The sequence below is a fragment of the Mesoplodon densirostris genome, chromosome 4, assembly GCF_025265405.1.
Source record: "Mesoplodon densirostris isolate mMesDen1 chromosome 4, mMesDen1 primary haplotype, whole genome shotgun sequence".
NCBI classification, from domain to species: domain Eukaryota; kingdom Metazoa; phylum Chordata; class Mammalia; order Artiodactyla; family Ziphiidae; genus Mesoplodon; species Mesoplodon densirostris.
The window spans coordinates 12,379,933-12,394,898 of NC_082664.1; the positions used below are offsets into that span (position 1 = coordinate 12,379,933).

The window sequence follows — 14,966 nt, forward strand, 5'->3', positions numbered from 1 at the left end:
GTCCCCTGCATTGGCAGACAGACTCTCAACCACTGCGCCACCAGGGAAGCCCTCTCTTTGCTTTTTTATAAAAGCATATGTTACATATTTTTCTACACAAACAGAAAAACAAAAAAGTCATGCTTTTTAAATAAGGGCAGATCAGCCATATTAACAGTTTATTTTATTTATTTTTTTGAACAGTTACTTTTTTAAAATTTATTTATTTATTTATTTATTTATTTTTGGCTGTGTTGGGTCTTCGTTTCTGTGCGAGGGCTTTCTCTAGTTGTGGCAAACGGGGGCCACTCTTCATTGCGGTGCGCGGGCCTCTCACTGTCATGGCCTCTCCTGCTGCAGAGCACAGGCTCCAGACGCGCAGGCTCAGTAGTTTAAAACATTGTCATGTATGTAATTCAGGGCAAAAATTAACAAATCCAGACTTAAACAAAACAAAATGTCCACATTTCCCATCTGACACTACTTTGTCAGCAGAGGGAGTATGCAACTTCTAAAGAGGTTTACCAGAGCTGGGCTAAATATGAGAATAGGGTACCATTAATGAAAGGGAGGAGGTATTTCTAAAACTGATGGGCCCAGCCTTAACCTTCTAGTCACTGCAGTATTCTCAAAGTATAAAAAGAATTTCCCAATGTTATTGTAACTATTCCAGTTCTCAGGTAACCTTTGGGATCAGAGTTGCTCTATTTAAAGACATGGTCCAGACTTCCAGGTGGCACAGTGGTTAAGAATCCACCTGCCAATGTAGGGGATGTGGGTTTGAAGCCCTGGTCCGGGAAGATCCCACATGTCGCGGAGCAACTAAGCCCGTGCGCCACAGCTACTGAGCCTGCGCTCTAGAGCCTGTGAGCCACAACTACTGAAGCCCACGTGCCACAACTACTGAAGCCCACCCACCTAGAGCCCTTGCCTGCAGCAGGAGAAGCCACTGCAATGAGAAGCCTGCGCACCGCAGCGAAGAGTGGCCTGCTTGCCACTAGAGAAAGCCCGCGCGCAACAGCGAAGACCAAAACGCAGCCAAAAAAATAATTTAAAAAATAAAATAAAATAAAGACATGGTCCAGGAAACAGTGAATGCTAGACAGTAAGCCTCTATTTAAATCTTTTAAAAAGTAGCAGCTCACTTTGGGGCAGCAACAAGGCAACTAGGGTACAGTTTTAAATAGAAATTTACTCTTACGCCAGAAATTCTGCTGGGTATAGAAGTAACTTCTGGAAGCACATTACTAGTTTAAATGAGTGCTTTATAGGGCCAAGGTATTGCCCCTTGATACCAGAGTACTGAAAGTGTGTGCTGTAGCTCTAAGATGTCCTCATGATACTTGCTGTGTATGTTTGGTGGTTTAGGAAACCATTGTTTTCATGATTGTAACTTAAGAATTTCTCAAGACTAACCACCACTTAAAACCTTGTTTGTGACTGCGGTCTATGTTTTTTTCGCATGAATAAGGAAAATCCCAAGACAGCCAACATCACAAGAACTGTTGGAAAAAATAAATTGAGAGACTCATTTTAAATCTTGGCCTTGAAAAGAATATATCCCTACATGCTGAAACTGGAAAGAGCTTAGTAACCAAACTTACCGAGAACACATGACAAATTATGCTATGCACTTAGGAACTTTATTCTCTCTAGATTGTTTTGCAGCCTCGTGAGAGAGTTGTTGAGTGGCAATAAAAATCACTCATGTAGTAAATAATTACTGAGCACCTACGATGTGGCAGGCACTGTTCTGGGCATGGGGCACATGGCATAAACAGACAAAATCCCTGCCCTCATGAAGTTTAGATCCTGACAAAATGTATAACATGTCATATGACAGTAAGTGCTCTGGAGAAAAACGGGGGAGGCAGATGCTTAATTTTAAATAGTGTGGTCAGAGGCAGCCTCACTAAGCTGACAGTTGAGCAAGGGTCTGAAGAAGATGATGGAGCCGGTCAGGGCTGAGCATCCAGGCAGAAGGTACACTGAGCCCAGAGGCCCTGAAACATGTTTTTCTGGCATGTGTGGCTGGAGTGGAGCAAGGGGTGGAGGGGATCGTAGAAAATGAAGTCGAAGTTGAGGGCCACTTACTTAGAACTTTGTGTGCCATGTTAAGGGCTTTGGCTTTTATTCTGAGAAAGGGGAGCTATAGAAGGATTTTTGAGAGGAATAACTTTTAAAATGACCCCTCGCCTCTTGTTTCATAGTAGACTTTTAGGGGACTTGAGCAGATTTTGGTGGGTGGAGAGACCAGCATCTTATCTTTATAGACAGGTTAAGTTTCAGGTGCCTGGTAAGATATCTTAGTAAATATCAAGTAGGCAGTTAGATATTCAAGTCTGGAGCTCAAGAGAGAGATCAAGGAAGTGATAGAAATCTGGGTTTTAAAGCCATGAGCCTGGATGCGATGACAAGGGATTAAGTGTAGAAAAGAGAACTGGGGCATAAATGCCAACACTTGGAGATTGGGCAGATCCTCAAAGAGGAAACAGCAAAGGGGACAGGAGAAGCTGGTGAGGAAGGAAGCAAATCAGAAAAGTATCTAGAATTGGACTAATACATGGTAGCTACTAGCCACATGTGACTGTTTAATTAAAATTTAAAATTCAGTTCCTCAGCCGCACTGGCCACATCTCAAGGGCTCATTTCATGTGGCTCCTGGCTATTCATAGGGACAGCACAGATACAGAACATTTCCAACATCACTAAAATTCTATTGGACAGTACTGATCCAGAAGCCAACCGAAGAAAATAGCCCAAGGACAAGGGAGTGTGTCAAAAAGTAATTAGAGGGACTTCTCTGTTGGTCCAGTGGTAAGACTCTGTGCTCCCAATGAAGGGGGCCTGGGTTCGATCCCTGGTGGGGGATCTAGATCCCACATGCATGCTGCAACTAAGAGTCCGCCTGCCGCAACTAAGACCTGGCGCAACCTACATACATACATAAATGTTTTTTTAATCCATTAAAAAAAATAATTTGAGGGGAAATTCCCTGGCAGTCCAGTAGTTAGGACTCCATGCTTTCACTGCCAAGAGCCCAGGTTCAATCCCTGGTCAGGGAACCAAGATCCCACAAGGCACGACACAGCCAAAAAAAAAAAAGTAATTTGAGGACTGAGACTTGACCATTGGGTTGTTACATGTAAATGACTGGCAACCTCTTGACAAGAGAGCAGCTTTGGTAGAGTGGGAGGCAAAAGCCTGACAGAAGTGTATTGAGGATAAACTGGACGATAAGAATCAGAATCACAAAATATAGACATCTCATTCCCGACCTTGGGCTCTGGCTGGCAGCTGTCTGCAGTCTACCTGGTATGGTCATGTCTACTCTGCCGCCACTGCTGCTGAGGGGCCTGACAGGCCCGGCCTGCAGCTCCCGGTGCTGCATGCCCAGATGCATTCCAAGCCACCATGGGAGCAGCTCAGGACCATGGATGTTGCCACTGGGCTCACCTCCTGCTTCCTGTTTCCTCCTGCCTGGGGCAGGGTCTTGTCACACCTGGAGAACTACAAGAAGCAGGAGTAAAGAGGGCTGTCCTTTCCCTTATCTGTGACATGACCACCCCCAGCCTGTCCTGATCATGTCTACTGCATTCCTGGCTGGCCTCCCCTAGATCATGGTCTTCAGTTAGTGACCTTCTGCAGCTGACCTTCATGACCTCTCTTTCTCCATGCTTGATATCCTGGGACCACATATGTTAGTTTATAAGTCTATTTAACAATAAAGTCTATTTAAACCTTGGAAAAAAAGAAGAGAAAATATATAGACACCTTTTTAAAGATTTGCACAATTCAGACAGCTGGGGTAAGCCTACCATGAAATAATTGTTGACACTGTTCCAAAGACAAACACAGTTCTCACGAGTAACAGATGAAGCTTTATGGTGCGTGAAAACCCCTGGCCCAGTAACTCTCAACCTAATAGACTTGCTTGAAGACCTCCTAAGACAGGATTGCCTTGGCCCCTCCCCCCAGGGATTGATAGTTGGGAAGGACCCTGGCATTGTTTATGAGGAGTTTTGCTTTGTTTTTTATTTCCTTGAGTGATTCTAACATTCAGCCACAGTTCAAGACCCACTCACTGCCTTAGACCAAAACAAAAATACCAATGCATAATGATTCCCAACCATGGTCCAGAGTTATATGGAACTTTATCAACATATTGGGGAATTTATAAAGTGATGGCACATACTTGATGCAAAAATGAGTCATGTGGTACTGCGGTAAGCTTTTCTGCCAGTGATTTGGAGATTGAGAACATTAAATCCATCAAGAAGGAAATCAACACCAGATAATCTTAACATAGACTTTAACACTACCCATGGTGAACAACCATACAGGTTTGATTATTTTATGGGTGCTGTTACTCTCGTAGCACTTTATCTGATGATTCCACTTCTGCAAAGAAAAGCTTGTTAATTATAAAAGCTTTGTTTGAAGTAGAATCAAATTCTAAACTTGGGGAATCACATTTTTTACTTTGAAGCTGGTAGCCTCTTTAAAACCAGAAAATTTGGGAATTCCCTGGCAGTCCAGTGGTTAGGACTCTGCGCCCCACCACTGCAGGGGGCACATGTTCGATCCCTGGTTGGGGAACTAAGATCCCATATGCTGCAGGGCAACTAAGCCCGCTCGCTCTAGAGCCCACGTACCACAATTAGAAGCCCAGTGCCACAACAAAGAGCCTGCATGCAGCAACTAAGACCCGACGCAGCCAAATAAAATAAATAAATATTAAAAAAAAAAAAAACCCACTAGGAGCTGTAACTGTTTTTCTCAATCTGGAAGCAAATATCACTGAGTAGCTATAGATCCTAGGATGCGTCCCTTCCCTAAAATCCCTGAAGCACCTTCTACATTTGCCATTTATCTCATTATCTAATCCTGTATTCACAGCTTTTTGTATTGTGATGTGACTATGAAATAAGTGATCTGTTACAATACACAGGTCTCCTATCCATTGGTTTCAACCTCCACCTCAATCTAATAGAGCTAAGGACTAATTTCACCTTTCTCTCTTTACCAAAGGAGTGCTTTGAACTATTAAATAGCCATTGACAAAATAGGAATAATCTAAAACTTGGATAATTAATTCCTAAATAATCAAAAAACAGATTAACCCTGCAGTCTAAACCTTTGTGATTGCATTTGGAAATTCTACATTACTCCTACTCTAATTATTTTAATATTTCTCCTATCAAGGCAATATCTTGAAAGAAAGAGATGGACTGAGCATTTGCTCACCAAATCCCAAAATACTAGAATCTTAAGTGTAAGAACGTCTACTTCAATAAAAAGGAATTACTACCTTACAAGACAAATAGCAAACTCACAAACCCTGCATTACATCAAGCATTTGTAAAACAAAAAATAATGGAAATAATTTCCTTAAATCATTTCCAAACTATCACTGCCTCAAGACAAAACAAGAAACTGCTCAATGACTTTCCTTAATCTTTTTTTTGACAAGCAGTATAGTGGAATGATAGAGCTGGAGATCTGAAACCAGATATCCTGGGTTCAAATCCTAGCCCTTCCACTTGCTGTGTGACCATGAGCAAGTTATTAATTGGTATGTGCTTCAGGTTTCCTCATTTTCCTCTTCTGTAAAATGGTACTAGTACCAATACATACCTGCCTCATAGGACTCCTGTGCAGCATGAATGTGTATCATTCAGGAAACTGCCTGCAGCATGCATACTTTTAGTAAGTATTCAAAAGATAGAAGTGATTTGGTTATCTGACCCTTGCAGAAACATATATTTCAAACTGCTACTTAATTTGAAGATTCAGTGTATTGTAGCAAAAAATACATCATTTCAGTAACTAGACCTTTGGAAGTAGTAAAGGAGAGAAATGAGATTAATTGGAGAAGAACAGAAGAATCTGATCGCGCTGCTTTTGAGTTACAAGAGTACCTGCTTTATCTTTCAAGTAAAAGCTTGCTACAGAATGCTCAGCCTTCCATTCTGGTCAAACCTGATATAAGGTAAAGGTTGAGGTTGCTTGAAAACTTTTAGAGTTTCAGTAGCTCACACAAATTGAGAAAAACCTTTCTCAGTTCTTTTCCAATCTTTAGCATGGTTAGGCAGACAGTACCCAGTGCTGAAACATTTGTCATTTGTGAGAAGCACTACAGTTCAGTGATTAGGAATAAAGGCATCAGATTCCAGGTTAGAACTCTGGCTCTGCTTCTTGGCTGTGTAACCTTTGGCAAGTTACTTAACTTCTCCACCTCACGGTCCTCATGTGTAAAATCTGGATAATAATAGCTGTTATCTCATAGGGTTGTTGGGAGGACTAAATGAGTTAATTCATGTAAAGCTCTTAGGACAGGGCCCAACGGAGTAAGCACCCAAAAATGTTACGATTCTTATTCAAATCGGTCAGTGTAAACATTTCCCTGGTATTGATGACATAACTGTATAAAAATATATCTTGATCTCACCCAGAAAAGAAGAAAAATAATCCTAATATCTAATTTTCCATGTTTTAGTTACTTGTATTGTTACCAGACATGAGGTAGTAAGTACAGATGCAAAGGAGGCAGTACAGGGATCCCATCTTCATGCAATGAACCTCACGTCTGAAGACCGGACCTTAGGCAGAAAAGAAAACCAGGACGATGACTTGAGAGCGTCTTTTAGATGTCACACATCTGACAGGGACTGGCTTAAGTATTTTCGCTGAACACCTTGTTTTTATCTTCTATGTGTTAGATTTCTCAACTTTCACACACTTAGTCTCTTCCCAAGTAGTTTAAAAAAAAAAGTTGCATGAATAATTCTAGCTAATTAATGCCAGTAGCATTACCAAAACGAAGAACACATTTTGCTTCTCAAGCCAGCCATCACCTCAATAATTTTATACCAATTTCTCACAAGCTGATAGCAAACAAGCATAAATAGTTGGCTTAGCTACAACAGGATGAATTGGTGTTTTAGTCTGAAGAATTTTAAAGCAAGCCAAGTAACTGTATAAAATTTAAATTTTATGACCATGTTTGGAACTTTTTACATTAAACACAATGGAAATGTTCATTTTTTCCCCAAAGGAAAAATTTCTGAATCATCACTATGTTGCACAGTAGAATAAAAATATGAATCCAGGTACTTATTCAAGTTTCTAAAGAATGCAAATAACAGATAAAATTTTACTTCCCAAATCTGAAGTCATCAACATGATTTTGTAGTACTGTATCACAGGCTTTACCTAAAAATTCAATATTCAGATAAAGATAGTCCCCTAGTCACATTCTTTAAAAAGCCTCTGCCCCACCACAGCTTCCTGAGATCTGTGAAGAAACTGCAGTCTTGTGATCAGGCTTCATACAATACTGGCAGTTTTGTACTTGTAAGGAAAAAATAGTGACTGATTTTATGTGTCAATCAGTTGTAGTCTGCTGATCTGATTAGAAGCCTTGACAAATGCCTGGTGGCGATTGCATATAACTGCCAAGCATATGGGAATAATACAGTAGCCCATCGTTTTGGGGTCAGCTCTTGTACAAGAATAAAGGAACAAAAACATCTGCAAGTAAGGTATCAGAAAAATAACTGTCCAAAACCAAAAAGGCAGGGAGAGTAACCGAGCTTTCAAGGAGTGTGTCCATGTGGTTCCTTCAAGGGGCTCCTCTGGGTGCTGTTGAATGTGTTCCAAGGCCAGCCTATTGTAAGTCTCGTTGATTTCAAAAACATAGTAAAATGCTGCTGCACTTGCTAACAGATACAATCCCACTCCAATCCATCCCATACGCTGACGGAAGTTCATCATTCTCCATGCTCTGTGCCTTTGAGTTAAAACAACAATAACACAGTGAGGGTCTAGTAATGCTGTCATGTCAACTATTCCAAATGTACTTACTTTTTGTCCAATGAGCTCTAAAATACTCCCTAACACATTTGAGGTTTAAAATAACTAAATTAAATTTACATCTATTAAGAAATATAAACATCTTACAGGTTGTTTTATGTAATAGTTATGCGGAAGTTTCAGTATATATTATATGTGCTTTTTACTGAATCCCACAGATAAATAAATCACTAAATCTGGCTTAAACAGGTTCAGCACACGTTCCCTTAAATTGTAATTAAACTAGTTTCCTAGGGAACATTTCACTTCTATACTTCAAATACTTTCTGAATTAACAGTATTGCTTCAGACATGAAAACTTGGTTCTACAAGTCAAACCAATGTCGGAGCCCCCAAGTTAAGACAGCAACTCTTAAACACTTACAGTGGTCCCGAAAATCTTCCTGTTCCCACGGCAAGCGTTAAAGAGTCACTCAGCTCTGAATAATCGGGTGGCTTTGGCATTTCAGAGAAAGCCACCATAAAAGAAATCCCCGGGGTCACCGGCTGGGAGAATGGTGAACACGGCCAGCCTGGAGCAAAAGCTTATTGTGATTAAGCACAGCGTGACTGCAGCCGGTCACGCGGCGGCCCGGCCCCTGTCGCCGCTGCCGGAACCCCAGCCTGTGTCACTCGGCCCAGCCGGGAGGCTCTCCAGCCACCCTGGCCTCCCCTGCAGCCGGCCCCGCCCCCTGTCGTGCTGCAGCGCCCGCCGCCGCGACAGGGCTGCGCGGGCGGCGCCAGACCCGGGCCTCTCCGCCTTGCCGCGCCGGGAGCCCAGTGTCCGGCAGCGGCCACAGGCAGCCTGCAGAGCTGGGCAGGTCCCGGATCTCACCTCCTGTCCCGGTTGGCCCTCCCGCCCGCCGTCCCGGATGCTGCCACAGTCGGGGCTTCCGGCTCGGGCCGGAAGCGCGCTTGCCCCGCCCCCGAAAGGCCCGCCCCCTCGTGACGTCAGGGAGCCTCCGCCGCGGCACCGCCTCCCCGAGCGCGCCCGGAACAGCTCTGCTGGGACTCGGGGGAGGCTACGGAGGCGTCGGTTGTGGCGCTACCCTTCAGGTGGGCGGCAGTGTGGGCCTGGCCGCTTCAGCCCTCCTCAAAGCCTCTCCCTGGCGCTTCGCCCGCGGCTCTGATCTCCCCCGTCGTTCCTCGCCGCGGAGAGCACCGGAGCAACGGGCTATCAGCCATCCCCCGGCGCGCCTCTGCGCAGTTCGGATATCCCTCTCGAGTGTCCATCCAAGTGCAGGAGAAGCCGCTCTCCCGCTCCTCGGACCTGGCCGCCCGGGAAGCGTCGGAAGCAGGCCCTGGCGCCTCGGCCACCGGCGACGGACCCAGACAGGACTACTAGATAACTGCGAGGGGAAGTGGGACCCCGCTGTCTGCTGCGGGGCGCCCGAGGCCGGGAGAGGGTAAGGTGGCTGCTTGCCGCAGTGCGGCCGGCCGCCGGCGCGGGTGCGCGGGGCTTCTCCGGGCTCGGGTTATTCATTTATAACTTGAACTGACGTGACTACTTCATCTTCACTGCCCGTCGGAACTGCAGACGTTGACGAGACTTAACTCGGTTACCGCGGAGGAATACTGTGAATTGCAGTGGCATCAGTGGCCGGGACAAATAGGAATTTACATGTGTTGTTTGGGCATCATGACGCTGAGGCTCTTAGAAGACTGGTGTCGGGGGATGGATGTAAACCCGCGGAAAGCGCTGTTGATTGCCGGCATCCCCCCGACCTGTAAAGGGCAGAAATTGAGGAGGCTCTGCGATCTGGTTTAGCTCCCTTGAGCGAGTACCGACTGCTCGGGAGGATGTTCCGGAGGGAAGAGAACAGGAATGCAGCCTTAATAGGACTTAACTGAGGAGACGAGTCATGCTCTGGTCCCTAAAGAGATACCCGGAAGCGGGGGTACCTGGAGAGTGATCTTTAAGACCCCTGACCCAGACAATGAATTTTTAAGCAGGTTACATGAATTCCTAGAGGGAGAGGGCGTGACATTGGGTGAGTTTACCAGAGCTCTTGGGTATGGAAACGATCTTTTTGACCTAGACCAGGACATGATCCGAAGGCATAGTATAATGTTTCTGTTATGACTAAATGTCATGTTTTGACTAAATGTCATGGTTTCATTCTTTATAAGTTCCCATAAGTTCTCACACTATGGAAGGTTAAATACACATCAAACCGTCATGTTGTACCCCTTAAATGTATATAATTTTAACTTGTCAGTTACACTTCGATAAAGGTGAGGAAAGAGAAGCTAAATACTAGATGACATGATCCCAGAAGTGCGGGCCCCTATTGTTGGCACAGGCATTAGATGAGGCTCTTCAGCCTGCCCTGCAACACCTGGAATACAAAAGGCTGAGAGTATTCTCAGGCAGTGATCCTCCAGAAGAAGAAGAGTTTGAATCCTGGCTGTTTCATGCCACTCAAATGATGAAGACATGGCAGGTGTCAGATGCCGAAAAAAGAAAGCGATTGCTAGAGAGCCTTAGAGGCCCGGCATCTGATATCATTCGCGTCCTCAAGATAAACAGTCCTTTCATTACAGTCCCTGAATGCCTGCATGCTCTGGAGCAGGTATTTGGGGTTACCGATAATCCTAGGGTGTTGCGGGTCAAGTATCTGACCACTTACCAGAAGGATGAAAAAAAGTTGTCTGCGTATGTACTAAGGCTGGAGCGTTCACTACAGAAACTGGTAGAGAGAGGAGCAGTTGAGCAAGAAGTTGTGAATCTGGCCCGCCTGGAGCAAGTCATTGCTGGAGCAGTCCACAGCACGCCGCGCAGGAAGTTTGCTCTGTCAGAGGACGGCTCAGCCCTGGCTTACTGCAGTTACACTAGTAAAGGATGAAGAGGCAGCTGAGGAGGAGGAGGAGGCCCTCCTCCAGGCAGGATTAGAGGGGCATTTCACCTGACTCTTGGGAAATCAGGAAGGGCTCTCTGGCAGTGAGCAGAGCATAAGGTAGAACAGTCTGTATGCTCAGTGACAGACATTAACCAGTCCCTCTCTTGTGTTGCCAAGTAACTCATTTTTGTGCAGTTCTCGGTATAATCCTTTGTCATTTCTGTGCCCATTTAATGTCTCCTAAATGTGTCATTGACTAGAAGGATGTAGTACTGCACTGGTATTTATATATTTAAATTCACCCTGTGAATTTTTTTTTTTTAATCACACACAGTTGTACAAAAAGTCTCATCACTACGCACATGTGATACTCTGAGAGTACCACCAAGGCTCAGGTGCACATGCTGATCCGATCTCGTCCGGATGTCAGCTTGTGTGATAATAGGTGCAAGTGTAGCTGTCAGATGTGATAATGTGTCATAGATAGTTTTGGGTTGTGTACGGCCCTACATTAATCATGAAGATCGTGAGCAGGGGTTAAGAGGTTATTTTCTGTGTGAGTCGGAATTTTATTGATTCTATGCCATCAAAACAAGAGGCAGAGTTAAATGCTGCAGTTGGTCAGTTTGCAGCCGCTACCTCTAACCCCAGATTTCTGATGTGTGTCTCAAAGCATCTAGTTCTGAATGTCATTTTAATAGGTTACAAAATTATAGATGTGAACTTATAAAATAAAGAAATGTGAATAAAATGACCTTTTTACCTAGTTTGTTCGTATCAAGTTTCCAAGGGAGATTTCACTTGAACAAAGGGTTCCAAAAGCACGAATCTGAAAACCACTGAACTTGCACAGTCTTAGTCCCTTGGACACTTTCCTCCTGGTGACCAGGTGGGTAGGGAGTAGTTTTCTAAGTGAGAGTGCTGGCAGGACCTTCTCCTGAAGTACAATAGAATGAAATGAGGCTGTATAAATTAGTGCAAGTAGCAGGTTCAAAGGCATCGGGGCGTTGAAATCTGGAGGGTGAAAAGAAAGACAGGAACATTGCTCACCTCTGCACGGCAGACTGGACTAAATGTTCCATGTACTTCCTCACTTAATCCTCTTAAAAATCCTGCAATATAAGAAAACAGCTAGTTTCAGAATTCTGTCATCTGCCTTACCGCAAGGCCAGTGTTCGTTCCGTTGCTAAGAAAGAGAAGCAATCCTAAGGGTGTCTGGACCCAGCCTCCCAGGGGAAGCAGGGGAGATTGTTAACAACATTTAATAAATGAACTCTTAGTATGCGTTAGTGTGGACTACATCTTAATCACTACTGCAAACTGGACACTAAGAAGCGCGGAGTATGAGAAACTGTAAGACCCCCAGGCAGCAGGGAGGGTGGACATGGGTTAGTGATTTGGTCTCTAAAAAAAATAAAAAAGAATGAAAGCATGAAGAAAAAATGAAAATTGCTGAAAGATCAGACTGAAAGTCTTTGTCTTTAATAAAAAATACCCCCAAAGAACCAATTCTGGGATATATGTTTTTGGTTTAGATTCGAAGGCATAGTATAATGTTTCTGTTATGACTACATGTCATGGTTTCATTCTTTTTTTTTTTTTTTTTTTCGGTATGCGGGCCTCTCACTGTTGTGGCCTCTCCCATTGTGGAGCACAGGCTACGGACGCGCAGTCTCAGCGGCCATGGCTCACGGGCCCAGCCGCTCCGCAGCATGTGGGATCTTCCCAGACCAGGGCACGAACCCGTGTCCCCTGCATCGGCAGGCGGACTCTCAACCACTGCACCACCAGGGAAGCCCATGGTTTCATTCTTTATAAGTTCCCATAAGTTCTCACACTATGGAAGGTTAACTACACATCAAACCATCATGTTGTACCCCTTAAATGTATATATATATATATATATATTTTTTTTTTTTTTTTGCTTTACGCGGGCCTCTAACTGTTGTGGCCTCTCCCGTTGCGGAGCACAGGCTCTGGACGCGCAGGCTCAGCGGCCATGGCTCACGGGCCCAGCTGCTCCGCAGCATGTGGGATCTTCCCGGACCGGGGCACAAACCGATGTCCCCTGCATCGGCAGGCGGACTCTCAACCACTGCGCCACCAGGGAAGCCCAATGTATAATTTTAACTTGTCAGTTACACTTCGATAAAGGTGAGGAAAGAGAAGCTAAATACTAGATGACATGGATAAATTCAAAGGTGTAATTCTGATATTGTTTATATGCATATACTCATTTATTTGCCACCTTAGTAGTAAGAAGTGTTATTAGCTGCATTTTGCCGATAAACAAACACTGTGAATGTGTGCACACATGGGTGTTAGTAAATGTTGCACCTCGAGGCTTCCCTGGTGGCACAGTGGTTAAGAATCCGCCTGCCAATGCAGGGGACACGGGTTCAAACCCTGGTCTGGGACGATCCCACATGCCTCGGAGCAACTAAGCCTGTGCGCCACAACTACTGAGCTTGCGCTCTAGAGCCTGCGACCCACAACTACTGAAGCTCGCACGCCTAGAGCCCATGCTCCACAACAAGAGAAGCCACTGCAATGAGAAGCCCGCGCACCACAGCAAAGAGTAGCCCCTGGGGCTTCCCTGGTGGCGCAGTGGTTGAGAGTCCGCCTGCCGATGCAGGGGACTAGGGTTCGTGCCCCGATCCCGGAAGATCCCACATGCCGCGGAGCGGCTGGGCCCGCGAGCCATGGCCGCGGAGCCTGTGTGTCCGGAGCCTGTGCTCCGTAACGGGAGAGGCCACAGCAGTGAGAGGCCCGCGTACAGCAAAAAAAAAACAAACAAACAAACAAAAAAAAAACAAAAACAAAGAGTAGCCCCTGCTCACCGCAACTAGAGAAAGCCTGCGCACAGCAACGAAAACCCAACACAGCCCCCCAAAATTAATTAATTAATTAATTAATTAGGAAAAAAAATGTTGCACCTCTCCTGCATGTGAGGCACTGAGATGGGGGGGGCGGGGGAGTAGATTGTATAATTAAATTTAGGTTATAAGCCCTGCCATGGAGGTCTACCCAGAGTCAACAATAATAGCTGACACTGAGCACTTGCTATGGAATAAATGCTGAGCACCACTGAATGCATTTGGTCCTCCAACAACAGTGAGAAGCAAGGCTTTTTGTTTTCCCATTTTACAGATGAAACTGTGGCACAGAGATGTTAAGTAACTTGCCCAGGGTTTCCTAACTAAATCTTTCCAGGGTCATGATTTATACTCAGGCCATCTGTTTCTAGAGTCCTTGCTGTTAATCTACTCTATGCTGCTGTGTTAAATTCCATGAAAAACATACCATCATTTCCTCCCTTTTCTGGACGAGAGGATTGAGGAGCAAAGATTCAGTGGCGCGGGGGCGCGGGGGGCACATAGTCCAACTCCAGAGAGCTTTTCTTAAGGTGTCCTGACATATGCATCTGGTAAACACAACATAATTGTAAAAAATGGCAGTTATGTTTATGAAATCAGGTGAAGTAATAAAACACGTTCTTTATAAGCTATGTTTCAAAAATGTAAATGACAAAGAGATCACTAAAATACCAGTTGTGTTGGGATGATGGGACTATAAGGGTAATTTAGTTTTTTGTTTCCAAAATGTGTTTTTTATATTAAAAATAAATATGCAAAAGAAGTGCTCATAAAGCAAAAATCAGTTGACACATCAAAGGAACACAGGAGCAAGACTGAAAGAGCTACCACTGGTGAAAGCTACAATTTGAGGAACAAAATGAATAGCATAGTATTGGGTTATAACCCAAAGTATAAAATAAATATCCATGAGTTCATTATGATATAAGTAAATGTGGGGGAAGAGTCCAGTTTTCCTTACAGAAGAATTTCAAATCATTAGTGTGGCTATTTCCCCCTTTAGGAGTTGGAGTTTATTCCTGTCCCCCTTTAAGTGTGGGCTGAACTCAGACATAGAATATGGAAAGGAAAAATAGTAACCTCTCAGTGAACAAACGTGGCAAGGACTACCTTGCTAGGACAAGGTTAATATCAGTGATCATTCACGTTGACGGCACGTATTCCTGATAACGATGCAATGACAAGGGCACTTTATTTCCTCAGAACCCATAACCCAGTCTAGTTATGAGAAAAACACCAGACAAACCCACACTGAGGGACATTCTACAAAATACCTAACCAACACTCCTTAAAACTGTCAAGATCATGAAAAACAAGACTGAGAAACTGTCACAGACCAGAGGAGAGTAAGGAGACCTGGTAACTAAATGTAATGTGGTATTCTGGCAGGGATTTTGGAACAAAAGACCTTAATAGA

The 14,966-nt window shown here is 44.4% G+C and overlaps 2 protein-coding genes and 1 pseudogene across 2 annotated transcripts; 2 read left to right on the forward strand and 1 right to left on the reverse strand.

The window, feature by feature from the left end:
• The first annotated feature begins 3,302 nt into the window (after positions 1-3,302).
• On the forward strand, positions 3,303-3,508 carry LOC132489042 (cytochrome c oxidase subunit 8A, mitochondrial-like; annotated as a pseudogene).
• Positions 3,509-6,458: 2,950 nt separating this feature from the next.
• LYSET (lysosomal enzyme trafficking factor) lies at positions 6,459-8,706 on the reverse strand. The gene is made up of 2 exons (XM_060095701.1): positions 8,219-8,706; positions 6,459-7,771 (listed from the first exon to the last, which is right to left on the reverse strand). The coding sequence occupies exons 1-2, from the start codon at positions 8,314-8,316 to the stop codon at positions 7,360-7,362; spliced, it is 510 nt and encodes a 169-aa protein (XP_059951684.1). The 5' UTR covers positions 8,317-8,706; the 3' UTR covers positions 6,459-7,359.
• Positions 8,707-8,807: 101 nt separating this feature from the next.
• Positions 8,808-11,427, forward strand: MOAP1 (modulator of apoptosis 1). The gene is given in 6 exon segments (XM_060097927.1): positions 8,808-9,563; positions 9,566-9,675; positions 9,677-9,883; positions 10,100-10,123; positions 10,125-10,645; positions 10,647-11,427. Coding segments are annotated over 6 exon segments (1,068 nt in total). The 5' UTR covers positions 8,808-9,454; the 3' UTR covers positions 10,744-11,427.
• The last annotated feature ends 3,539 nt before the right edge of the window (positions 11,428-14,966 follow it).